At 39.4% G+C, this 27,441-nt stretch overlaps 1 protein-coding gene across 1 annotated transcript in view; it reads left to right on the top strand.

Annotated features, from left to right (window-relative positions):
* Positions 1-27,441, top strand: part of ZMIZ1 (zinc finger MIZ-type containing 1) — a gene marked incomplete at its 3' end in the record, with an annotated part of 221,336 nt that overhangs the window by 69,381 nt on the left and 124,514 nt on the right. The window contains 2 exon segments of the mRNA XM_080622186.1: positions 516-625; positions 16,724-16,837. Coding sequence (XP_080478312.1) covers positions 566-625; positions 16,724-16,837 — 174 coding nt within the window. The 5' untranslated portion in view covers positions 516-565.

Raw genomic sequence — 27,441 nt, 5'->3', positions numbered from 1 at the left:
ACACATCTTGACAAAGAACCACTTATGTGTGATCATGGAGTATGATGTAAAGTATGACTCTGAAAAAAAGTTAATGAATACGTGGAGCAGGGTTCATCTTGATGGTACCAGTGTGTACCAAGCTGTATCCACAAACCTAACCCAGCATGAGCATCAGTGGTGGACTTAGAGGACTGCGGGTTTGCTCTTTAGATCACCATAATTTGCTGCCAGTTTTCAGTTGGTGGTATTTTACAGCCGGAGCAACATGAATTAAAGTCACTGACACCACTCTGAGGCTTTGTTTCCATTTTCTAGATTTTTTTCAAGTCACAGGGAAGTTTTAGTTTGCCTTAATTTGCACTCTTTGTCAGAGGTGGGTCTGATGAGCGCCAGGACATGTTTGTTATTGGGATTATTATTATCTCACAATGTGCTCAGCAGTTTCTTGCAAGAGGCGCTTTGCTCGATTGTTTAGGTGGTAGAAGTGCACAGGCTGTGCTTAGTGATCTTTATTGTCTTTTTTTGTCTTGCAGATCGAGGAATTTTAATGGCTTTCAGGTAGAAGAAAGTGGAGACAATCAAAATGAATTCTATGGACAGGCACATACAGCAGACCAATGACCGGCTGCAGTGCATAAAACAGGTAAGCTAAAGGTGAAGCTCACTTCCACTAGACAAGCATTGTGTATTGTATGGCAAGGTGTGTTCTACATGATAGTTACCTGTTGCTTAATGAATATCCTTGCCTTTTAGAGGGGAGGAGAGTGGTAGGAATGAGACTTTATAATGTCATTGAAGAGAAGAATATCTGCTGCTAGAGCTGGTATGTAAACCTCAAAAGCCAAACTTTCCCTTTCACCTTCCTAAGAAATCTTCAGCCTGGAGACTCAACAAATCTGTCTCAGCAGGAAGCAGAGTGGTGCTAGTCCTGCCAGCTCTGCCCTGAAGGTGTCACAGCAGGCAGCCATCGCGCTTGTGCTGTGAGCACAGTAATCCAGAATTTTGATGGGCCAGTTTTGATTCTAAGCAAGTGCCTGACCCTGCACCACCTGGAAACTCGAACTTGGACAATTGGGATACCCCCCAAGTGTGGGGGTTAATTGGTTTGCGCAGAAATGTAAAAACTTCCTTTCACAAGTAAAATTTTCAGAAGCATCTGCTTGTGAAGATGAAGGGCTCTTATAATTCACTGAAAGGCAGTGGGATCTAAGTCTCATTTACAGATTTCACTATTGTAATTGCGCTTGCAAATGCTTTTATAACCAAGTGAAACTACAAAGGCAAGGATGGAATGTGCAGATGCCTGCTTTACCCTTCTCAGCAAGCTTTGCTCTCTGGTGCTGCAGGCAGTGTGTATCCTCCCCTCACATGCATTCGCTGCAGGCAGTGTGTATCCTCCCCTCACATGCATTCTCTGCATGCAAGAATCGTTACAGAAAATTCATAGCAATGGTCCTTTGTGTAGAAGAGGTGAGCAAGAGAATGGTTTCTTGTGTTGATGTTTCACATTTTTACCTCTATACCAATGCATGCATGCAGCAAAGAGATGCATAAATGCAAGCTGCACAGAGGTATTTTGCTTCCTTTATAAATGAGCATTTCAGAATAATGCAAAGCTAATTCATAGGTCAAGGAGCAGAAACAGGAATCTGCCCCTGCAGAGTTGCTGATCATAATCCAGCCTTGGACTGTGATGGCTCTTCTCTTTCTTTCATCATGCTGTGGTGAAAGTTAATGCATCTCATAGCCCTTCAGAGGCCCGAGGGAGATACGAGTTTGGGGATTTCATCTCAGTTTCTCATGAACAACTATTTGGTTCAGAAAAAAATCATGCCTTTGACTGGGATAATTTGGTGTCCTTTTTGGCCATTCTGGCCCATTGGATGAGGAGTGAAGTGACTTGCAGAACAGTTTAACTTTCCAGCTGTAAGAACAGAACTTTAGATCAAGTAGGGTGCTGCGCAGTTCCTTTTTCTAGCACTGTCAGTTTCTGTACATAGACAATTTGTATTATTTTAATTAGGTAAAGTATCAAATTACACTTCTTACAGTATTAAAGAGGTATTTTTGTCTGTGTAATGGGTACTCTGTCAGTTAAAGCACTAAGTTCATTTATACACAGTGCTAGTTTACATATGCAGCTAGGATGTTTTTTCGGCGATGAAGGCCAAAGGGAAGGGAGGAAGGTCAGACTTCCCAGCTTTTGTCCAGCATTCTCGGTTTTGTTTGACCCTGACTGGAAGAAAGCTCAGGGAAGGGGCATGTTTTATAGTTACTCTGTTCTGTCAGACAGCAAAGGATGCCTGATGATGAGGTGTCACATTTGGGCATGCTTATGAATGCATGGTGCCTATGTTCTCTATGGGCCCAAATAAGAGATTAAGGTTGCTTCTGTTTTCAACTCCTGAAAAAGTGTGGTTAATCAAGACAAGACTGAACACCAAAAACACATAGCAGAAAGCTTTTCTGTGGAAGTGGCCATACTTGTAGTTTTGTGGCAGAGGAATGGGTGAGGGTTGATGGGTTTGGTTGGTTGGTTTTTGGTTGGTTGGTTTGTTGTGAGGGTTTTTTTTAAGAACTTCACATAGAGATTGCTCTTTGCTTTTTTATAGTTCCAAAATCTTGTACTGTTACCTTTGCCACAGTGGAGAAAGAGACAGAAACTGATTGTGACTAGCTTTTTTGGAGGAGACTCCCACATCTGCCACAGGGTCATAAATTTCCAGCTTGGAGATATTTACCTTGTTCTTTGTGACAGGTGATAAGCTGGCAAAATTAATGTTGTATCACAAAGGGGGTATTTCCAGTTCACCCATAGAGAACTGGACCACACGCTGTTACGTGCATGTTGGTTTGGGGAGCAAACAGTACATCACATGGCCATATTCAATGGATCTTCACTGATTTGGGGGATTAACTGCAGGGAGAGATAAAAATCTGCCTGCGGTTTCTTCCCTGGCCTCCAGTCTTTTCATCCTTTCCTCCCAGCCTGTGAGCAAACTACTGCTGTTCTGAAGTGCTTTTGGGATGGTTAACACAGCAGGGGCATTGGAAGGTGCACTACAATGAGGACCATCCTTCCTTAGTGACCAGCATCTGCATGTTTTATAACCTTGCTGGCAGCTAGTGGCTTACACAGCCAGACAGAGCTGTCTGCTGCCCTCCTTGCCCCTCACCCAGCCCCTGAGAAACGCTATAAATGGTAATCCATGTGCCTCTTTAACTAGATCAGGTTTCAACACAGGGTCAAGACAGGCTTCTTTCTTCCCAGCTCTGTGACTTGTGAGACACCCACAATATCCTTGCTGACTTCTGTTCCATGATCAAGGTTGTGTTTTACCTTCATCTTTTTTAGCACTTTAAAGCTACAAATCCAAAACTTGTATATGATCAGCTAGTTAGGAAATGAAGTGTGTGTTAAGAAGTGTTTCAGAATAGATGAAAGGGCAAACTGAAGAGGTGGCTGTGTATTTACTCTTAAAAAAACCTTCAGACTTCTGTGGAAGGCTGGAACAGCTTGTGTGGTCTCTTTGTAGCTGATTCCCTCTGTATTTGTAAGTGTATGTGCTTTAAAATCAAAAAGGTTTTTTTGATGTACAGTGGAAAAAGCCAAAGTAACAGGCTTCCCTTAACACATGCAATTAGTTTGTCATGACACAGGAGACTCTTCAGTGTACATTGAAGGTGGCTGGATCTTGAGGGTGCTGATTTTTTTCTTTAATTCTTTATCAGTATAAACAAAACCACAAAATTATTTCTGTGCTCAGCAAAGGCTTGATAGCCCTTGAGAACTGCCCTATTTGATGCTGCAGTAATAATCTGTTTATCTGCCAAGTACTCCTGGCTTGGCTGGCTCTAATATACCTGTCCACCATGGAGCTCCAGAGCAGCAGGAACTGGGTTGAGCATGCACAGGGCTGAATTTGAGGGCTTCCGTTGTGCCCATGTACAGCATTGTGAGGGAGACAGCTTGGCTCCCACTGCATAGGGCAGAGTTGACTGATTTTCTTAAACTGTTCTTCATAGTAGCCAGAGGTATGGCTTTAGTCAGACACTGTCCATTATTTTTCTTAAATGATATGAGCAAATACCAGGCGAAATCAGTGGGTTGCATGGCATCTCCACGCTACTCTCACTTTAAAAAAGCAGAAGTATTTTAAATCTAGGGACTTCTGTCTTCTGTTGTCTGTTTGCTGTCAGTCAGTCTATAAGGTTTCTATACATCTCTTCTGAAATTCTTGAAAAGAGGAAGATAGAGAAAATCTTTCTATATTTAAATTACAAGGAAACCATCCCTTTCAGAATAGGTGCGTGATATCTTCCTGCTCTCCTGAGGACAGTTGTCAGGGTACATACTAAAGCTGTGCTGAAATTTTAGTAACAGGTTACAAGAAAGTATGGAAAGGCTCTCTAGTGTCAAAAGTATTTGGTCATGGTGGGAACGCAGAAGGTTGTTTCTGCTGCTTGTGTCACATTACATTAGAACATGTTGAGCATTATCCTCAAATGGTGCTGTATCACTTGGGGAATCCCATTTAACTGGGGGCACACATCATCACATAGCTGATTTCTAGAAACAGATTAGCATTTCTCCCTCTTTCCTTAAAGAAAGCTTCCTGAATTGCTGCAGTTGTGATGCTTTATAATGCATACAGAGCCATTCAGAAATAGCTAAAAGTTGTGCTGTGTGGTTTTGTTGCTATTTTCTTGCTCGAATTGGAAACAAGTAGGCCCATTTCTTTCATCATTCAGCAACTGAGTATTTAGTTGCTGCAATTCAGAAGAAAATGGAATTCTCTGTATATTTACATAACTGTTAGCATTTAAGCCCTGAAATGCTTGAACTAATTCTCCTGCTCTTCAGTGTTATTGTTGTAGACTCATGTAAATGTTCAGCAGTCCTAACCATGTCATTTTTAATATATTTTGTACTGGTTAATATGGGCTGGTATGAAATCACAACTGATAAGGTTTTAATAAAGCTTCAAGAAATTTTCATTCTTGAAGAATTTTGAAAATGAGAAGTATTCTTATGAAGGGCACATTTATTTAGAATACATATTTTTTGATTGTAACCCTATAAATGTTTCAGGGGGCTTTAGCAGCTAAATATGAAATAACATATAGCAGTAAGACAAATGGTGAAAAGGACCTTTCTTTTCTCTAAAAAGACATTCAGTGGGCCTCAAGTGTTACAGCTTACTGGTTGCATGGTCCATCAATGCCATCTCAGTAGCTATGGTGTGTTGTTTTTTTAGTTTCTAAGACCCAACACTGCAAATTCTTTGTCTGCTTTCATGCTCAGTCTGGTGGAATATTCCTCTGCTAGAGTTAAGTATGTTTAGGAAAAACTGACAGCAGACCAGCTTTCCTGGCTCCTCTAGTCCATTTAGAGACTTGTCAATCAACATTCCTGCCCTGTTAGATCCTGCATCCCAGTGGGGACTGCTCTGGCTCTGGCAGGGAAGCCACAAGGGAAAGAGCAAAGAGGCAAAGTGCTAGAAGCACTTCTGGAGGGAAGGGGGAAGAAAGCGCCTTCTTGATGGTTTGTTTATCTGACAAGTTTTCAGTGAGCAGATTATAACCCATCATCTTTTGAGGTGGGCAGGTAATATTGGTGTGGGAACACTTCTTCCCAGTTCTGCTGCTTGTTTCACTGCAGCACCTGCCCACAAGGGCTGGGACATGAGTATTGTTAACTGTTTTTGAAAAGGAAAAAATGTTTTAAACTCCCACTTACCATTGCTAGGACCCATATTTAGTGTTTAGAATAATTTCAGTCTTTTCTGTGCACTAACTGTTGCTTTAAATTGTCTACTGATAAATAAGGATGAACACTTGAAAATTCTAGAAATCTATAAGTTGGATCCAGGGTGTCCTCAGTGTCTGAGGAGCACAGGAAGTCCTTTTCATCAGCAGCTGGGTCAGTCTCTGCAGTGAACATGTGACTTAGCTGGCAACATGTCTCTAGGTTTTGTCATGCCCTTTCAGGCTCTTTCTTTATATGTATGTGCTTGCTACTTGAGTTCCTTCCGTTGTGTGCATTAGTGAAATAGCAAATCCAGAGCAGGTATGACTTAGTCAGCATTTGCATATAAGAAATACTGTACCTGTTTGCAAAAGCAGAACTTTTCATTTAAGAAAAAACACCCAGTTGTTTGAAGTGGCAATAGTGCTGGTAATAACAAGAGCCTTCAGCTGTGCAGACCTCTACCATGCAGATCTCTACTGAAGGAGAAGTCCCTTACTGGTGTGTTTGCTCCTTATTGCTTCTATGCACTACACAAGAAGAGCTGTTAACATTGTACATAGGCAGGTCACAAAGCACATGCTGCAGGCAGTTTTGTAAGCACATGCAAATGAAAAAGATGCATGGGGATGTATTTTTCCTTTTGACTTTGAAATATCTCAGTAATATCTTGCTGGCTGGTAGGACCCATGAGAATAGGCCATGTGAATTTTACATCTTCCACGGTGGTATCAGTTCATGTAGTGGCCATTTTAAATAGTCACCTTGAGATTTTATCTCTGCATAGATTAAGAGATTAAAATAATAAAGATAATTCAGTTGATTAAAAGTGCTATAAATAGCAGGATCAGTGGGTAAGTAAATTACTCAGATGGGTCAAAAAAATTAATTGGAAAATAAAATGTCCAACAAATGTGCTTCTGTTCAACCAAGTATATTGAAGACTATTGGTTATTTTTCAGAATCAGTGCATTTATTCTCCTGAAATTTAGAAGACTAAGAAGTGTATTTGTTCTAAGTGCATTTTTTAAATTTGGTTCTTAAGTCAGAGGAATTTAAATTAGTACTTTTTTTTCTCCTTGCCATGAACTCACCCTATACTCTTGGGTAGCATTATTTCTTTTTAAAGGATGCACTATTGACAATAGTCTTCCAGTAAAGGGATGTTGTAATATTTCTTTAATCTTTAAAACATTTTGATATGGTAAGATCTTCATGACTTAAACCACTGACCCAAGCATTTCAAAATGCTATGATATGCACCTCAAATTATTATATGGTTCATAACACAGAATTATTTATGTAGACACTCCATTTTGCCTGTATTCTTCACTTAACCTTCTACTGAAAGACATTTAGACCATTAACAAGTAGAGTAAATATTTAGATCATTATTCTAATAGTGCAGTAGTATTCTAGGGAAAAGAGCATGGCCACTGCTTTTGGAAAAGTATCTTGTTGATATGTCTAGGTATTTAGGACTGCAATTACTAGCTGAAAGTCATGAGAACATTGAGAAAGTAGAGAAGAAAGCTCCTGTATTGTTACATTATCTATTGGAATGCTAAAACTAAAGAAGCCTCAGCATCATTTCTGTAGTCACACACAGAGACATCCATCCCGCATGTTATGATCAGGGGACACTAATGGAAAATGGCTTGGTTCTGTTGCCAGGAAGAGTGAGTGAACTAGTTAGGCAAACTTACTTCATAATTCAGTTGATTTGTAATCGCAAATTTAAAGATAGATTGGAGCCTTGCATCACTGAGCATGGCTTTAGAGAATGAACAAACAGATTTACCTTTGTTTCTTGACTTTTTTTCCCCATAAATTCACTGCTTGTGAATGATTAAGGAAGTATAATTCAGAGCCCGCTGATTATTTTGAGTCTTTTGTAAACCATACTGTGCTCAGTGCTCTCAGCTGGCATAATAGCAGTCCAGGTGTTGGTGATGAGAAGGGTGAAAATATTCGACTGGGCACTGTTGTTTCATCTACCAATAGTTTAACAAAAAAATCATATCACTACTAGTGTGCCCCATTTCCATCTTCAGTCAGATTTGGATCACAGCCTTTAGACCCTTAAGCCACAGTTTCCTTTTGTGCAGGGGAAAATGTGGTAGAACAGCAGTAGGTGGGTTTATGGCAAAAGGACATTAATTTGCTTCATTTCCCTTCTATAACACAAAGTTATTATCAAAGTCTATCATAAATGTAGTGCAGCTATATAGATATGAAAGGTACTGAACAGGAAGATGGCGATATGACTCTGATCAGCAGTTAGGGAGTGATTCTTGTTTCAGCTCTTCTAGCTTCTGTGTATAGTGCTTGAGGATCAGGATGTTAAGTCTGTCTCTAACATTTTTGTAAAACTAAGAGACAAGACAAGGTTACATTATCTTTCCTCCAGCACATGCATATAGATGTGCAATCTTCCTCACAGAGCTCATGGTATGAGAGAGCCAGGCAGCAAAACAAAGCTATTCAATTATCAGACATTAACCTTTTCTGACACCAATACTGATTTAGACACACTTTATACTAAAAGTGTATCAGAAGCATCAGTGGAAATCTGCATTAGTACAGGTTTTGTTTCCTTACCGCTCACACCTGGACAACTTGATTTTTTTGCAGTGATGTATGTGTTTTTCATCTGCTCTTATTTGTTTAGCATGTGATCTTCTGTTTTTATTGTTGACTCCTCTGCTCATCTTACCCAGTATTTTTCATGTAGCTAAAACATCTAATAAAGAGGTCGTAGTCTTTGGTCAGTATTTTTACTGTTTTCCTTTGAAAATGAAGCTGCAGTGGACAAATGGGGCAAAGGTGACTCCCTTTCTTTCTGTTTTTTGTAAGTAGGCATGGCTAACTTGGGTTTAATCTCTCTCAGTTTATCCACTGCTTCTCAAAATGTGAGCTTAATAAAATATTTATAAAGCCTCTGATGGAATGAGCCATGTAAGTGCAAGATAATTCTATTAGGGATCTCTCAATCTCACAAAGACTAAATTGGGAGGGGGGATTATCTGAGTACAAAATGCACAGCTTGAGCCTTTTAATTTTTTGATAAATAAAACAATCTTTGATATTGAAGGGGACTGTAGAGAATTAAACTATATATAACCATATCCAGATAAACAAAAATCACACTCCTTTAAGACAGAAAATAGCTCAATACTCCCCTCTATCCTCTTGAAAAAGAAAAAGACCATTTGTTTTGAATCCTCATTGCAGATGAGCTTTAATATACTGAGTATAGCTGCTTTGGATAAGGCCTTTGTAGAATCACACTTGACTGTAAAAAAAATAATAATAGTGAAACCACCTATTTCAGGTTGCAGCATTTTCTGCATTTAAAGCTACATTGGTTAATGTCCGGTGTTTCCGTAACACCCTCGAGCTCTGTTGCAGCCAGTGGAGGGCATGCCAGGGAGAGAAGGAATTCCTGGTAGATGGGGACCTGAAGTAGAGGCCTGTGCATGGGAGAGGGAGAAGGGCTTACGGCTGGGCTCACTCACACTCAAGTTTTAAAGTAATAAAGGCTCTATTAATGTATTACAGCAAATGACCCTTGCTGATTTGCTGTTCCTCTACTGCTTGCTTATGGTGCTGAGTGAGCTATCAAATTTAGGTCTAGTGGGAGAATACTTGTGCACTGAGTAATACACAGAGACCAGCCTTGTCTCCCCTTGGTTATGCTGTGTCAAGGGTGTCTGACCAGGAATCCTGTTTACATTCTTTAGATAGGTGATTAGTTTTCATTCAGGAGCTGAACGCCCTTTGCCCAACATGCAGGACCACAGTAATTCTGCTCCTGGGTTGTTTCAGTTGAAGGGCATGTAATCTCTTTCTGTTTTCTCTGTCTCTTTCTTTCCAGGTCCCTTTCTTTCCAGGTCCCTTTCTTTCCTACCCCCCTTTTTACTCCCCTTCAGTACAACAGTGCATTTTCATTACACGTGATTGCAGGCATATCTGGATGAATATTAAGGTAGATAAAAAAAGTCTGACTTGCTTGGCAGAATCTGGACACCAAAGCACCTGGACACCAAATCCTGTCTCTCAAGGGTCACAGCCGGTATGCACCAGTTAGAAAAGCCATGTAGGCACAGAAAAGAGTGGGTCAGCTCCTTCCTCAGCCAGAATCAAGCCAGTATCAAGGAACTACCATTTCAGCATCAGTGATATTGAGCATCCTTATTTTTATATAAAAAGTTCAGTAACTACTGTATGTTTTGTTTTGCTTTTAAATTACTAGATTTTTTTACAGCCATATGAGAATGTTAACTTCCATTGTTGTGGAGAAAGGCTTGAAAACCTGCATGCCAATAGCTGAAATAGCAAGCAGATCATGTGAACTTTAGAGTTTTATATGTGCATTTCAAATGTCATGAGCTCTATGCAAAATTTATGGCATGCTGAATATCTGGCTCATCATTAACAAAAGATGGCTTTGGTACTGGGCTTTGTATCACTTGAAATTCTGGACTTGTTGAAAGGTTTTGTGGAAATTTTATGACCCTGTTGTTTAAACGAGGAATAACTTGGCTAAAGTCTGAGAATTAAGCCCAGAGTAAATATGTACAATATCAGAATGCTAAAAATCATTACTCTTTTGGTACCTCTCTTAAAATGCAGTGTTTTATGGAGAATAACAAGGAATATTAGTAACAGAAAAATTTCTCTAGGTTGAAATAATCGAAAGTACCATTATATTTTAAAAGGAGGGGAGCATTGTGAGCAGGAGGAGTATTTACGCTGTGATTTTAACTTTGCCTTCCTCTTATGTTGATGGTATAGCTCCACCTTCGGGAGAAGTTTCATGATGCGTTTAATCCAAAGCGTGAGCTGCTGAGAGCAGAGTCCTGGTACCTTCCCAGCCCTCCCTTTCATTTGCTACCACCTTCTTTGAGTCTAGTGATTATGTGGTCACATGGGGAATCTCACTGTAAGCAGTGACTGAAAATCAGTATTTGGGAGGCTAGTTCACGGTCAGAACAGCAAGCATGGTCTGATGCAGTGAAACTGGTGCAAGTATGTAGTTTGAGGAAGAAGCTTTTGGGGCAGCCTGCTGTGAGACTGAGCATGTCAAGAAAATGAACCCTTAGTTTTAGGTCAACTTCAATCTAATAGTGGCATGAAATGATGGCATGCTGTAACCCGTGACCATTCCCATGAGTTCCTGAGTGGCCTGCTGCTGGCACGCACTGCTGCTACCCCCACTGCTAGTGCTAATGTTCAAGAATCTGCACCGCATGCCGTTTTGGAGAGTATATGCAGCTGAAATTATTAGTACAGGGTGAGGCTAGTTCACCATGCAGCTTTGCATCCTCTTGTGCTGTGCAGGAGAAGGCAGAGCTGTGGGAGGCAGAAGCCTTTCAGGGCTAGCAGCTGCTGGTGCAGTGCTCATGGAACAGCAGCCATAGTTTTCTGTGCTGCAGGAGGGCAGCTGCCTTTTGCATTTAATTTCACCAATTGGTGTACCAGAAGTTTTGCCAAGCATGCAGCCTAGCCATGTGGTGTAGGAACGGGTTAATTTCAGAGTGAAGAAAAGGCTACCTGCAGTCTAGCTGTGTTTTCTTTTTCTGTGCGGTCAAAAGCTCCCTGTGTTGCTAGTGTGTTCTGTCACTAATGTAAAATTCCCAGACTCGTTGATTAGTGAAGCTAGACAGTAGACAGGGTCCAAGTGCCTAACCATGTGAGAAATTCAGTGACTGTAGGCTACTGTTAATTAACCTAGAATCTAGCAACATGGCACAGTGTCTGTGTGATAAGTTATATTATCTTCCGCAGCTCCATTAAATCAAGGAGTGAGACACAGAGCAGACATAACGCAGCAAAATAAACAGACAACTTGAGTCAGCCTTCATAATTTGGTGCGACATCACGTAAATAAATGAAATAACTTGTTTAGCATAGTTAAGCAGTTTGCTACTCAAAAACTTCTTTGCATGACATCTCATTTTGAATAAGTTAAGTTGTGGCAAATTGGGTCCGTGTCTTCCGTCTGATGTGTTCCACAGAAAAAAAGAGAAAAAATCCTCCACCAGAGATACATCATTTGTAAATTGAAATTCTACATTTGTTTTCTATAGCAACAAACTGGAGCATATGGATTCCGTGTTTAAATGATTCACTTTCCACACCATTCTTGTCAGGTTAGCGTTTCTTGATGTACGTATGAGATAACATTAACCCTTTGTAATTGCTCCTAATTTTGACTGCTACTCTGCCATTACTTTCTAGACTGTTCTATCTAAAATACACGAGTGTACATCTGGGTTGCAGTCCTCTATATTTAAAGGAGATAAGGATGTTGTCCTTGCCATATTCAATGTGGATAATTGGTTTGTGTCTCTAAAATCAGATTGAGTCTTTGGTTGCAGGAAGTGGCTTACACCCACTTCAGTGTGGGTGTGTAGACTGAAATTACTCAGTTATGCTTTAGTATCCTTTTAAAAAATAAGATCTTTATTACATATGCCTATTTTACTTATAGGGGCCTGTATTCATATGAAGCTTATTCTTTTGGGGCAATTGTAGTGTTTTATTGTGCAGCAAGACATTTTGATCACTGTCTAATTGGAAGGGACTGACAATTTCAGGAAGTGGCTGTATTTTGAAGTGTTTGCACCAGAAATAGCCGCATATCAGATGTTATGTGTAACTCTCCGTTTGAATGTTATTTCTCACTCCGGGAGACTATGCAGCAGCAAACCATGGAACAGGCCCACAGCCAGTTGGTGTGAAAGCTGATGAACTTGGGTCCTAGTATACCTGCATCCTCTGCCCATATGTCACAGAATTATTAGGTTGGAAGGGACCTCTGGAGATCATCTGGTCCAAACCCCCTGCCAAGGAAGGGCCACCTAGAGCAGGCTACACAGGGACACAGTTCTTTATGTAAATAAAATGTTTAAGCTGAAGGTGCTGATGAGTAGCGGGTAGATGCCTTCCTGGAATCCAGCCCGAATGTCAGCCAAAGTCCTCAGAAAGGGGCTCTGCTGGTACAGTTCAGTCTTTTTGGACGTAGTAAAGTGAAGAACAAAGTTCTTTGCTTTTTTTTCTCCATCCCCCTACACCAGACTGTTAATTGAAGTGCTACAAAGAACACAAGATTCCTTCCAAGACCAAAAATAGATGAATCTGAGAGACTGTCTCTTCAAAGCACTGCCTGGTGATCCCTGCTATAATTTTATGTTCACATGCAAGTATTTCTGTGATTTCTGTTCCATTCAGGCTAAGGTTTTGGAGTTATATGTGATTACACTGAAAAATTTCTTAGGTTTTGAGATAATAGAAATTGTCATGTTTCACTAATAACCTTCTAAAAAGCAGATGATACTGCAAGAAATCTGGTAAATAGCCGATTCAGTCAGTTTGTTGACTTTGTTCATCTCTCCTTCAGATTTTATTAATATAAATCCTCTCCACTTCTTGAAAACACCACTGCTTGCAAACAAGGTGGTGTCAGTTGGCCCTTCACTAGTAGCTTTCAATGTACACCAAAGTGTGTCAAAGCCAGATCTAGTTCATTGCCACTTTTTTTCTAAACCATCTACTAAAGAGGTGATTTCCTGCCCTTGTTATGTGAAACACAGTTTCAGATTAGACTCTTCAGGCACACACCTTGCTTCTGTCAAAATGCTGCCAATAATTTCAGTTGGAGAGGATGAAGCCATGGTTGGGAAATGCTTCACAACAAAGCTGATGAATGGATCTGGCATAAGCTTTGTTTTGTACTTCTGTTCTTGGATCGAGAGTTAAGAAAATCTCTTTAATTTCTTGTTCAATTAATATAGTAGATGTAATATTCTTCCCCAGCACACCTCAGTGTGTGAGGATGTGAATGACATTGGGGCTTTTTGCCCCAGGTGCAGTGTTTAAGCTGTCAATAAATAAAAATATCACAGCAGGCATTTGGAATGTCTTCTTGCATAACAAAGGAGGGAATTGCACCTGCCTTCGTTCTTTGGTTCTTGCTGGATTTTCCCCTTGTTTTTCACAAAAGTAACCTTGCCCTCCATAATCTGAAAAAGAAAAATTGGAGAAGAACCTTTTTTTAGAAATACTAAGAAAGTCTGGAAGCTGTGATAAATAAGTCCTGGACAGAACTGTGTGTGACCTTGCACAAAGTGTCCCTGCAGGACAGCTTTTCTGTTGTCCCAGAAACTACTAAAGTCCACTCCACAGAGACAGAAACCACTGGTATTCTGACAACTTTTTCTCATGGTTTGTTAGAGGCTTTTTAGCGTATAATGAAACTAATAGAATTGATTATCTTGCCCAATGAATTCTAAACTAGTTTCAGTTACATAGTTGCATTTAAGAAATCAGGATTTCAGCACCCCCTTTGTATTTAAGAAGTGGGTTATTGACAGTGTGCCTCAGTACTCAGTCCTGATGCAATGAAATAAGTTGACAGAGGGTTACAGAGCAAACAATTAAGTCATTGAGGTCACCCCTGCTTTGACACAGGCAGGTAGAAGGAGCCTTTTTCTCCACAGGGAAGCGCAATTTTAATGTATGTTGGACCTTTAGGAAAGGGATACTGCTTTTCAGTAATGTCATGGTAAATAGAAATTGGCATTAGGTGGTACTAAACTGAAAATTAGGCGTATACCTAAGGTCTTGCTCTGCTTTTTATTTGTTAGCCTAAGCTTGTAAATATTGTTCTAATTCAAGCATAATACCTGTTTCACAATGGGAAAATTTCATTGTAAGCATTAGTGGAAGATGTCATGTGTAGCAGGCAAACAGCAACACTGGTGAAAATAAACAGTATGTAGCTCTTATTTAGGACTTTTCATCAGGGGATCTCAAGTAATTTCACAATAAGGGAACAGTTATTAAAGACTTTCAGGTACAGAATTGTGTAGCTTTCAGTGAATTTTTCCTCACATTGTGTCTGTGTGGGAGGCGGTTTTGGTTTGGGGATTTTTATCCCTACTGGGAGAGCTGGGACCAGTGTCCTCCTGATGGAGTATGTGTTCAGTATGGTGCAATTTTTTCACCAGCTTATGTGCCTTTCTTGCCTTCTGGAAATTGTATATTTGATAGTAGCAGGGCTTACATGTGCTATTGTAGAGGGATTTGATCCAACTTCTGTTTCCCTTGCAGATGAAAGTGGCATGTGCAAAGAGTATATACTGAGAGATTTGGTGTCAGGCAATCACTTCTCTGGAGGATTAAATGAAGCCTTCTAAAAGGCATCCTTTTCCCTTTTGCTGACAAGATTCATAACCCAAACCACTGGCTCTGTTAATAGCATTCATGGGACCTTTTGGGGTTGTTTTTTTTTACAAGAAGCCTTAAAATACGGCTTCTTACACTTACTTATTCGGATTCTCTTTAATTTGTATACGCAGTAGTTTGCCTCCTTCAGCAACTGGACGAACAGTTGGCAAAGAAATGGTGTTCTGAAATGCAGCTGAGGTAAAGCTATCAGACTGGATGGTGGCATGAGCTACAGTGCGTGTTTGGAGAGCAGAGGAGGAAAACTGCATTGCACAATACTGTCTGCTTTTCACATTCTGCCATTTCACACACTGCCCCATGTGTCAGTCACCTCTTGTTAAAACAAGGCCTCTGACCAGGAGTCTTCATGGAATAAGAATTACAGAAATGTGATCCAAAGGCTCACAGACTGGGAGCTCCTCAAAACCTGGCATGGGAGGAATTTTTCTTTTCCTTCATTTGTCATAGAGTTGATATATGCAGCTTCTCGGGGAGAAGGGGGAAAAATAGGTTGTGAACATTATTGTTAATCCAGATGCTTCGAAATGAGCAGTCATGTTTTTCCCAAAATGTGCAACTGATTAAAAAATAATGATGTATTTTAAAAATGATGCCTTTGGGTTTTGTGCCTTCCAGATAAAACGCTCATCTCATTTTCATGTTTTTCTCAGCAATCCCAAGAATTAGAACCATACTATTTAAAAAGATACCAACAATTCCTGAATACACTCTCTGCTGCTTGTTTCTGGTGTTTTCATTGAAATGTCTAGCATCACCAGAACTGGAGAGTTTAGTATTTTTCAGTTTACTATTATTCATGTAAAATGAATTCGTTCTTTTTTATGCTCTCCCTCTGCTCCTGCGAAAATGTTGGAATACTTTGATAATGTAGCACAGTGAGGAGTGACAGTGTGAATAATAGTAACAGGTAAGTTTACTAAATGCCTCTTCTTAAAAACAGGACCACAGGTTGTTTAGTACAGAGGCAGAGATTAATGTAATAGTTTAAAAATTGCATTGCTCATTCAAGTCTCAAAACAAAATCAGATTTTTCTCTCAGAATTGTGTCAGCCTCTTCAGGAGAGGTAGGATTCCACTCTGAAATTCCTACATGCTTTCTGTGCATGTGAAAATATTTTCAGTCATGGCAGTATCCCACTATGCTTCAGTCAAGAAGTAATCCTCTGGTTTTCATCATCCCAAAGCTGATCACCCAAATGGCTCATGATGATACAAAAACTAAAACTCCTAGAACGGATCAGTATAGTGAGTATGCTTTGCTCTGTTGCTGGAGTGTTTGCCTCTTGGCTGGCAGGCAGAGATTAAAATCTTGATTGTTGGAAGGCAGGGCTGTGCTGACATGTCCTGACGGTGAAGCATAAGCCCAGGGCAAAGACTCTGAACATGAGACTGAAATTTCCCTCCACTTGGGCTCAAACGGTTTTCATTTCTGAGTAGAATCTATTATGATTCGCAGGTGGAAGAGGTGGTGTTATGGAGGAAGGAATTGAGGGGAGCTTTGGTCTTTCACCTACTGCTTGTCTCTAACTAGTGAGTTCATATCAGAAAATTTAAAAATCTCTGTAAGTATTAATAAGAATGAAGTAGAATTTTCTGTGTTCATGGTACAATTTAAAGTCTTGCTTCCAAATTATACGCTATTCCTAGTTTTCAAACTTTGCATTAATGTGATACAGAAAAGACTGTGTCAGCCCATGTGTATGTTACTTACTGTGTTGCTTTGTCTTCCCTTTTCAGCACTTACAGAATCCTGCAAACTTCCATAATGCAGCAACAGAGCTGCTGGACTGGTGTGGAGACCCCCGAGCCTTCCAGAGACCGTTTGAGCAGAGCCTGATGGGTTGTTTGACGGTATGTCTGCTCCCTCTGTGGCGGTGATTCCTGTCTGGTTTATACCCTATGTGGTCTGTCATGGCCAAGGGAAACTGATACTTAGAATCTACATTTTGTGGAGTTTTTGTCATTTTACCTTAAACACACAAAGCCAGATCCTAAAATCTGTTTATTTGACTGTTACTTCACAGGAAGCAAAATGCAGTAAGTTAAGAAGTTAAATTACAAGAGGGGAAAACATTTATAGTCAGATTACATGCAAGTGTACAGGCTAGGTTACCTGATATGCACATACTTGTTTTCATGGTTTTAAATTCTTACGGAGTTAACAGGCTTTTCAGGCATTTATTCTCCTTTGCTCATTTTTGGTAGGACTGAAGGACTGTTTGCCTTCTACCCTAAGTATGCTATGCTTTCAGCGAAACAGTATTTATGACATGCCTGTTTGGCTTACTTTGTTGCATATATTGACTGGAGATCTAATCCTGACATACTAATTCTAACAGTTTTACTGTTTTATTGACTTCAGTGTTTTTCTTTCCATTCATTCTTTATTAAGACCACCATTGTTCCTAAAGTGACTTCATTATAATGCATTTAAAATATATTTTAGTGCGTACACAACAGCAATTCTTGTTTTGGAAGTTTTATTTCTCATTCACCCGGTAGCAGGATCCAGTCCAAAATAGTTACGTGGAGTCAAGCCTTTAGAAGAAATAAGTTCTGACTGGAGTGTTCAAAAGCTTCACTGCAGTTTGGAGAACAAGTTGATGTAAATAAAGAGTCACAAAGGAAACAAATTCGAAAATCATTAATGAAGAGTTCATTGTTGTATCTGTTGGGTGGGCAAAAGCACATGGATTATTTTCATGCACTATGTAGCTGATGGATATAAACCAGACACTACGACAGATTTATTTGCCAGAAATCCAAATGTTAAGGAATGGCTCCATCTTAATGTGCTCAAGTGTATAGCACCCCTCAGATTTCTATGTCAAAAAGTTAGAATTAATCCAATGATCTAAGAAGGTGCATATCATTCTTCCAATCAGAAAAGAAAATTAAAGTTAGAAATGTTACTAGAGTCCAAAGATAAGATATTTAACAATCCCATTTGAAGCAAAAGTTCTGTATAACCTTAATCATGAGAAAAAGTTCATAGGATCTATGTGACCATAAATACATTTTATTTATGCTTTTTAAAATATTTGCTACCATTTTCAGGTTAGTGCTTGGGAAAGGAGACATTTGGCTCAAGTATACTGAGGCAGCCTGTGCACAGTATTTCTCTGCAGATCTCTGCTAGAAAATCGCAAATCTGACCTGCGGCTTCTTTGCTGTTTAAATCCTTTTTTTCTATATAAGCAGATCTGCAGCCCTGCCCAAGTGCAGGGTCAAAACAAGATCCAGCTGCTAGTGATTCACTGTCTCTACAGAGCATAGGGAAATCAAGAAGGAAATGTTCCATGAAAAATAGTGACGTAAACCACATCATACCTGGTTATCAAAGCTTCTTGAAATGAAAATACTACCTGTTGACAAGAAAGAGAGAAAAAATCCTTAGTATCTAAGTACTGTTAAGATTTGGACAGCATGTATTGCTTTGTTTCATACTTCTTCCTGAAATCTGGAAAGGGTGGCATGAAATTCCATTTTCCTGAGCTCATTATGGGAGAGCACTACCTGCAGTGTAGGACTGACTGGCAGCAGCATCTTTATTGCACATTGTAATCTCATTATATTTCTTAGAAGATAAAAACACAAGAATTTAATCAGTTGCCTTGTTTTGTGTTAGACAAATACACGGGCTTTGCAGAATATATGTAAACTGCAATGAATATGTGTTTCTTGTTCCTAATTTTAAAATCCTTCTAAGGAGGTATTCTTTAATTTCTCACTGTGTACACCCCTCTTCCTGCTTCTTATTAAAGAGGCTTACCTACATGATGGTACCCCAAGAGGTTAATACTTCTTGTATCTTATACATAGCAGCACAGCTGGCAAGGTCTCCTTACAAAAGTTTTTCTATATGAGCCTGCTCATATAGAACTTCTTTCTAAACATTTTCTTCTTCAAAATCTAGCAAAGGTGGATATTGAGGCTTGTTGTCCTCTTACAGGACAATGTGTCTTTTGAACAGTGTGTATTGCTTTGCTTCATACTTCTTCCTAAAATCTGAAAAGGGTGGCATGAAATCTCCCTTTCCTGAGCTTATTATGGGAGAGCACTTTCTGCAGTTTAGGACTGCAGATAGGGCTGCCTTTAACAAACATGATAGAACTTCAGTCTGTTTCCAGGGAAATTACTCAGAAAGTTGTAAATAAATGAAAGGCAGCTGAAATATTGGAATATCAAGAGTAAATTTAATATTAGCTTGCTTAGCTGCATGTTCTGTACTATCAGGAGCCAATTTTTCTTAATACTGACAAAGTTTATCAAATGTTCCTCTGTGTGAGGATTATGCTAAAAGAAAAATCAGTATGAAAGTCTGTTCAACCACTAAAATAGGATTATTGTTTTATTTTGACAGCCTTTAAAATGACCTTCAAAACCAAATTCCCTTAAAATTTCCATATTTTTGGATTTGCTTTTTAAAACAAGTAGTTTCTACCACCATTACAACATTTGAGCTGTGTGACTTCCTAAAGGCAAGTGCATTTAATCCTGAAATTCTACAAATGCTAAAAGTGCTTGCTTGCTTATAGGGCTCCTCTTCTGTAGTGTACAGAAGTACTTAGACTTAATGCTGCCAAGGCCTATGAATGAAACGGAAGTAATTTCTGTGCAGTGCAAACAGTTGATGAGAAAAGATTGGGGTACATGGGTAAACCTGTGGCTTGTGCTATTGAAAGAAAACATTTTTTCGTGAACTAAGCCCCAGAAGCTGTGCCCTTTAAGGCAAAAATGTGTGTGACTGCATGTGCATTGCCATTACATTCAAACAGTTCTGGCAGACATTAATTCTAGAGCTTACGTTTTTGTGCTTACCCATTACAGAAAATCACCAAAGTGAGTGGGTGATTTAAGTTTATAAAAGAAAACACATTTCAACAGATAAATAAAGTCAAGGAGGGAGGGGTAGGATTCAAATCTGTTTTCTTCCTTGCATGCTATGGGCTACAGAAAGGTTCCCTTAAACAGCTTTGATGGAACGCATGCAAGCAAATTGCCATCTTTCTCAGAGACCGTAAACTCTCTTCTAACTTGCTGAGGAAAGCTAGGTGTTTTTTCAGCCATAGCTAGTTTCAAATCAAATGCAGTTGTCTGTAGGCCAGAAACAGAATTATAATTGAAATCATTGATTCTATAAATTATTGAAATTGCAACAGATACGGTGTTCTTTGGTATGTAACATTACTTCTTGCATAGTGTTATGGGGGAGCTGATTAAAATAACCTCCACTTTCCAAAAACCAGATGTAGCTGTGTTTTTATTATGATTGAAACAGTTTCTGATTCTAACATTCACAGTTTATAAAGCACTTTGGGATGAGAATCTATTATGGTAAAGCTAATATTCTTAATAAATATAAGAATACTGTTCTCTGAAAACGTAAGGTGTATGGCATTACATTACTGCCTTTAGAAAGAAAGAGCAGTTGAAAAAATAACCCTAGTTTGATTGGACAAGGTGGTCTGTCTCTATTTTGCCTTTTCTCAGGTCCACTTTAGTCTATTCCCATAGGACTACTCTTGCCAGGCAGTTTAACATGTACATGATCTTACTGAGGTCATTGGCTATCTTTTGAGTTGGCACTGCAGCAAAAATGGAAATGAGAGGACAGCTGAGAGCAAAATGGACAGATTTACAGACTTGTCTTCAGCAAACTACAGTAAAGGCACTCTCTTGCTGCACTTCAGTGTTGCAGGCGCAAAGTTCATCGTTCTTCAGTGCTCTTCAGTGTGTTTGACGAAGAAATAGAAGGGTGAGAGAAGCAGAGCTGTGTGCAGTTACTCTGTAACTGTACCTAGAGGCTTAGTCTAAGAAATCAAAATCCAGCACCACAACGTGTTTGGACAATAGGAGGAATTTAGGTAAGCAGGGTGTACTGACCTGAGCTGACCCTTGGCCAAAGCACTGAATGTAACACAGCTTCTCTAGTGAAAAATGGGGTCCCTGATCATTGTGGTTATGACCTGGGTCCCTCATTCTATCCAAAGGATGGCACTTCCTACCCCAGTTTGTCCACAAAAAGGTATGCTGAAATAGTCGTGAAAAATGCCTTTGTCCCCACTATCTGTAGTGACAGGACAAGAGGTAACGGGTTCAAACTTAAAACAGGGGAAGTTTAGATTGGATATAAGGAAGAAATTCTTTACTGAGAGGGTGGTGAAGCACTGGAATGGGTTGCCCAGAGAGGTTGTGAATGCTTCATCCTTGGCGGTGTTCAAGGCCAGGTTGGATGAGGCCTTGGGTGGCATGGTTTAGTGTGGGGTGTCCCTGCCCATGGCAGGGGGGTTGGAACTAGATGATCTCAAGGTCCTTTCCAACCCTAACTATTCTATCATTCTATTCTATGATTCTATGATTCTATCTTAATGTTCTATATTTCCTCTCCAAATATTGGGTCTACTTCAGTCATCAGATGTGGGAAAACTCACCCATGTTTGTTTAAGAAATGTTTCTCTTTAAATTAACGCCACCAGAACGACTGCAGTCCTAATTGTACTCTATCTGAAGATTATGGATTTAATGTAAATTTTTTATGCTGCATGTAGCTTTTAGTAGATCTCTGTACTGCTGAATGAGAGTTGCTGAAATAACAAGCATCTGTGGTAAACTGATGGAAGTGTCTGCTATAGGTTGATGTTTTAGTCATACTGATACATGGTACAATAATCTTTTGAATTGCATTTCTTTGGAAAATCCTGAAATTGAGACCATTGAGATAATTTAGGTCATTTTAAGGGGGATGGGAAGAAAGCTGCTCCTACTGTCATGGCATAGAAATGTATTTGATTAAAAATACATATATATATGTATCTAAAAACACAAGAATGGTATCTTTGAATAATGCCATGTTTTCACAACAGGATGATGCCTCAGACAGCAAAATGAACAAAGTCAAGCTAATGCAAATGTGTTCAAAAGGTAGCTGCTGTTACATTGACTTCACGCCTGACTGGGCTCATTCTGTTTAATGCAGAAAAGTGTGTAACCAAAAATCAACATGTGACATTCAAAAACACAGATTTCAAATAGGGTTAGGATCTGAATGCGAGTAATTACAGATAGAAGAGTTTGTTCATCATATCTATACCCAGAAAATGGCAGGATGCAGCTGCCTATTAGAGGCCTAGAAATGTTGCATTTAGTCTTTGTATCCAAGACTTCCAGAGCAAAAGGTTAACATGGAAGAAATTCTGCTTCCATCATCTTTTCCATGCATTTGTTAAACACACACAATTTTATGTGTTTGCAGTGCATCACATCACTCAAGGGCTGTGTATGTGCTGTACCATCGGAGTACAGCCAGCAGGCACAGAACACTCTGCTTCAGAGCAGCTCATACCAAATAAGTCACTATTACTGGCTGTCATCTGACCTCATGGTGTCCTAAAGCTCTTTTTTGAACTTAATTTTGTTAGTCAAGGTGGATTATTTTACATGAGGTTTTTTGCAACTTTAAAATGTTTGAGATGTCTTGCTGTCCAAATTAAAAAGCTTTTGGAATTCCTTTGTCACTTTGTTTTTATGATAGGTGTATGTTTCATCCATATAATTGCTCAAAGTCAGCTAGGACTCAGGTGGCAACAGTATTGCAATGACCCAGTGATCAGCTGGCTTAATTAAAGCAAATTCCCTGCATCTTTCCCTCTGAGAGAAAATTTCTGATGGAGAGGGTTTACAGGGTGACCGTCTCATGTTTATGGTTGTTAGAGGCATGCAGAAGAGAGGAGAAGGATGTAAAGAAAATGTCCTTATTCTGCATGGTTTACTTAACTGTTGCACGAAGTGCCAAGAAAAGTAGTAGCTGGCAAGGATACTGGTTTATTTTCACTTGAAAATATGATCCTCATGCACCGATCAGGACCTTATCTGGTCAGAAATATATTTTAAGAAAGCCCTAGTTTGAACACAGGGCACTCTGTAGAGTCCCTTACTTTTGCAGAATCTACTTAATGCCTGTTTTCAAGCATCAAAGGCAAGAAACTAGTTAATGATGTACAACTTTACTCACCCGTTTTGATTGTCTGTATTGTTGAGGCAGCTCTTCTCCAACAGGAGTGTTAAGAGTCTCATCAAACCAGGACTTCAGATCACAAAAAATTCTTCCTCTCTCTCCCCCCCCTCTTTTTTCTCTCCTGTTTGAGGCAGATCACTGTTCATGTTGCAAAATTCCTCAATTTGCTTCCTGTTTATCTGATCTTTGTGTGTTACTGAGGGGGAAAAATTACCATCTACATTGCAGAATTCTAATTACAAAATTTCTGCTGTAGTCTTCAAACTGCATTCAGATAATTTCAAGTATGCACAAGTGGCTGAACACGGAGCTGTCTGAACTAGCAATCAGCTGGCATTTTTAGTTTTGAGCTGCCAGAAAATTGAATTGGTAAAATTCATTCTGATGCCAGCAGGGGGGGGTGCTCTTGACTGCTGCTAGTTAAGAGATTCATTGAAAGTGCAACATAATGGGAAGGGAGTTTTGTAATAAGCAGTCATATAGCTCTCTTGATTAACAGGCCTGTTAGGTTAAGAGGTACATTGTTCCAGTACTTCGTGGGGTGATGACAAGAAGTGCAGGGAGTGGAGCTTGCAATGGTGTAGCTCCTTAGCCTTGTGAAAGGAGAAAAAAAGAGAAGAAAAAAAAGTACTGCAGTTAAGTTCTGCAAAGAGTCAAGAAGTTGGTAGCCGAATTTCTCTGCTTCTCATCTTATTAAAACCTCACTGTCATCATTTTTAACTCACTGTCAATGACCCTGAGAGTTCAGACATCTGGAACTCTGCAGAGCTGTGTCACAGGCAGTGAATGCAATGTCTGTGTTATGAATGCAATATTATACAGATTAAAGATTTCAAAGGCTTGAGATGATCAGAGTTTCTTACTAGCGGTTAATGTTACAGTAATGTTTGTTTATAAATCTGGTGTATGTTCCTTTAAAGACACAGCTTGAAATAGCTGTCAGCACCCTTTCTAAGTTAAAATAAAAGCTAGGTGTTACAAGCATGTGTAAGAAATAGGCTAGCTTTTAAAAGGTCTGTCTCAACTGTTACTGTAAACTAACATAGAGAAATAGTAAGTGTTGAATCTTGGGCTGGCCAAGCACCTGTCTCAACCATGATAAAGGAGGATGATCTCAATTGTCTTAACAATTTATGATTGTAGTATCACTGTCAACTCTTGTCTGTTACCTTTTTAAATACACTACTTTACAATGGAATTTTGTGGCCTATATGCTTAGCTCAACTAAGATGCATGCTTGCAGTATTGAAGAACAAAGTAATGGTTTGACACAGGGTGCCACCTGCATGTTTTTTTAATTTTGACTGATGTGCTCAACTTGAATTAGCAGTTGTAGAAGGCCGGAGTATGCTTGCATGTGGTATCATATCACTTAGCTATAACATTGAATGGATAATTGAAACTGTTAACTCGATCCCATCTGATCAGGCTGTCACCGGAGTAAGATTGAAATCATGGGACGTATCAAACTTAGGATAGTTCCTCAGACAGAGTTCAGACTGAGCTGGGTGGCTCCAGTCAGCAGTAAGTGTTTAAAATCACTGAGATTTGGATCAGGATGGACCTAAAGGAACATGGAGTCTACTCTTTTTTTGCCCCAATCTACAATGTATTTATCCTTAGTTGTACACTGAGCAGATGAATTCTGCTGTTTATTCCTAATTTTCTATTTGACATATGAGTTTTTTCTTCTTTCCCATCTATAGTATTTGATATGTGTCTTTGGCCTTGTTTTTTGAACATTTTTCCAGTTTATAAAGATTATTTTAAACTCTGAAGTGTTTGCAGACTTCTCTGCCTGTTATTATTGAGAAGTTTTGCATTTTACTCTGTTGTATTGTCCAAGTCAGGACTGAATGCATAGAAATGACCTGTATCCAGGACAAGTTATGATTTGACAGAGGAATTAATAATCTGAGTAAAATTTATACTACTGTCATCTGAGCTATGTTCCTCTGTTATAACAGTGTCATGTAAGGTAATGTCAAAAGGCACATTAGATATAAGATATGTTACATCCACTATCTTCCTTACACTTACAAGGCCAGTTAATGTTGAAAAAGAAAACTGCACTGTGCTGATGTATTCATAATTATATTCTATGTTACGCACCTAATATTTGTTTAGTAATTTGTTTTGTTGACTGTTTGGGTACTTTTGATTTCTGAGATTCACCTTTTTACCATCTTAAAACCAGAGATTCGATGTGCCTCCAAGGTCTCTGTCTTGAATGAATTCTTGAAGGTAATCATTAGAAGTTACAAGGTTTGTCCAGGCTAGTTCCTTTGAGGCATTCTAAGGTAAATTTCATCAGGGTCTGCTGACTTGAATATATTAAACTTACCAAATGTCGCAAACTTAGTTCTTTGTGTTTTCTGGGTCATAGTCCTGTGATGCATCTGTCATCTTGTTTCTGAGAAATCTGTTTATTTTAAAGGCCAGGAGGTCCCTTGCATACAGGTTCATGGGAGGAAGGCCTTCTAAGTATCAAGTGCCCAATGTCTGACTTCAGTTGTAGACAACCTGAAACGAGGTCTTTGGAGGGTATAGATCTGTTCTGTTTGACTTTCGTTTTGAAATAAAAGTAAGTCTTCAGCTGTCACAACTGAAAGAAGAACTTTAAATTATAAATACAGCTAATGCAAAAATTCTTAAGCCTGTAGAGAAATTGGATATAAAACATGGACCACCCTGTTCATGTTGACCAAGGCAGTTGCTGAGGAGTGGTATATGAAAGCCAGGGACTGGGGTAGAAGAGTCCAGAGAAACCCCTTTTGAGCACAGTTCTACCAGTTTGTTTTACAGAGCCTCCTTCTTTAGCTAAAATGAATTTGCAGTTTGTTTCCCCACACATTTTTCATTAAAAACTTGAGCAATAAGTAATGATTTTACTGGCTGACTTCTGTAGATTTGCAAGTTCAGATTCCTCCTTCTTGTGTTTAGCCTTCTGCTTGCAGTGCCTGATAAGATACAGCTTCACCGGCTTCAATGTAGGCTTTAGCTGGATGATGCTGTGGCCATTGGGGTCCAGTCAGTGCTGGGGCTGTGTACCCTGGCATCCACAAGCTCTGCACTTGGCCACGGTGAGGTACAGAGCAGTGCTTCTGTGGCAGAAGAAACTGAGAAAAGGAAACGCATGTCGAGTGAGAGTGTAACAGGTTAGGCCTCAGCCTGTGGTTAGGACTCGGACTGACCCGGACTTTGCAATCAACTCAGTGAAGAATCTGTGATCACAGGTTGGCTTTCATGGGCTCAGGGGTTTATGATTCTCTGTATTTCCTGAGTTACCTGGTAGAAATTTTTCTGTAATTAGCAAGATGTCAGTTGAGGGTAGTGATTTGGCCTCTGGTCGGCAGGATCTCACTGTCTGTAGATTCACATTTTAAAATGAACCAAGCATATAGGAAGACAATGCATTTCTTAAATTACCATGTGCTCGCTGCTGAGCAGGTGCATCTGCCTTCATTCCTGTCCAGTTTCAAAATAGTTACCATTTCCAAATGATAATAAGCTTTTTCAAAACAGAAAATGGGAGGGCCTGATCTCCTTTATTTTACTTTAATAGCACTCTGAAATGTGTTCCTCTGTGATGGTACAGTAGATGATACCTAAAGGAGTTTAAATAATGTTTACACACTAATGAGACATTGTCCTCGGGAGCCTTTAGCAAGAAGCAGGTTTTTTTGAGGAGCTTTCTGTCTGCTTCCTACTGATCCTATCCTGACATCTACCTGTCAGTGGCTGAACTGTGGTGACACTGGAAGTAGGAAAGGGGAACAGTTATATTTCAAAGTGTCTCAGTGCCTTACAGATCTCACAGCAGCCCACCAGTCTTCACTCCTATTGCTAGCTTAGCATGAATTATGAAATATCTTGTTGTTCTGTTTGTGGGGTTTTGTTTTGAGGTTTTTGTGGGGTTTTTGTTGTTTTTTTTTCTTCTTCATTTTATCTTATTTTTGCAAGTTTGGACCCAGAGTCTTCACCAGGATATTAACAACAATCAGACTTTTAAGTGTAAAGAATTAAAGGCTCATCTACCAAGGTGGAAGTTTTTTGCTTTACCAAAAATAATTTCATTCTTTCTTACAAATTATTTTTTCTTTCCTATCTAAAACTTGCAATTGTAAAGAGAAACAGAAGATAAAACAGTATATGTGTTCTGGGGTTGTGTGTTACTGTACTGAGTATCCCAAAATCTCATTTCCCTGAAGCTCTTCCTACTTAAGTTTTTAGATTGGAATGGTTAAAAAAAAATTCAGCAGAGGACACTTCCACCTGATGAAGTCGTGTGAATTTGTAGTTTCTAAATTAATAGGAACAACAGAAAAAGCAGAAACCTACCCATGAACCTTACCTGTACTAATTCTTTCCTAAGAAAGAAATTTGGTTCTTAATTGTTAATTAGGAAAAGTGGATAATGGGAAAAGTTCAGAATAAT

Source organism: Psittacula echo, assembly GCF_963264785.1.
Source record: "Psittacula echo genome assembly, chromosome: 6".
Taxonomy (NCBI): Eukaryota; Metazoa; Chordata; class Aves; order Psittaciformes; family Psittacidae; genus Psittacula; species Psittacula echo.
The sequence above is the reverse complement of the archived record's forward strand: the minus strand, read 5'-3'. Positions and strand labels throughout refer to the sequence as shown.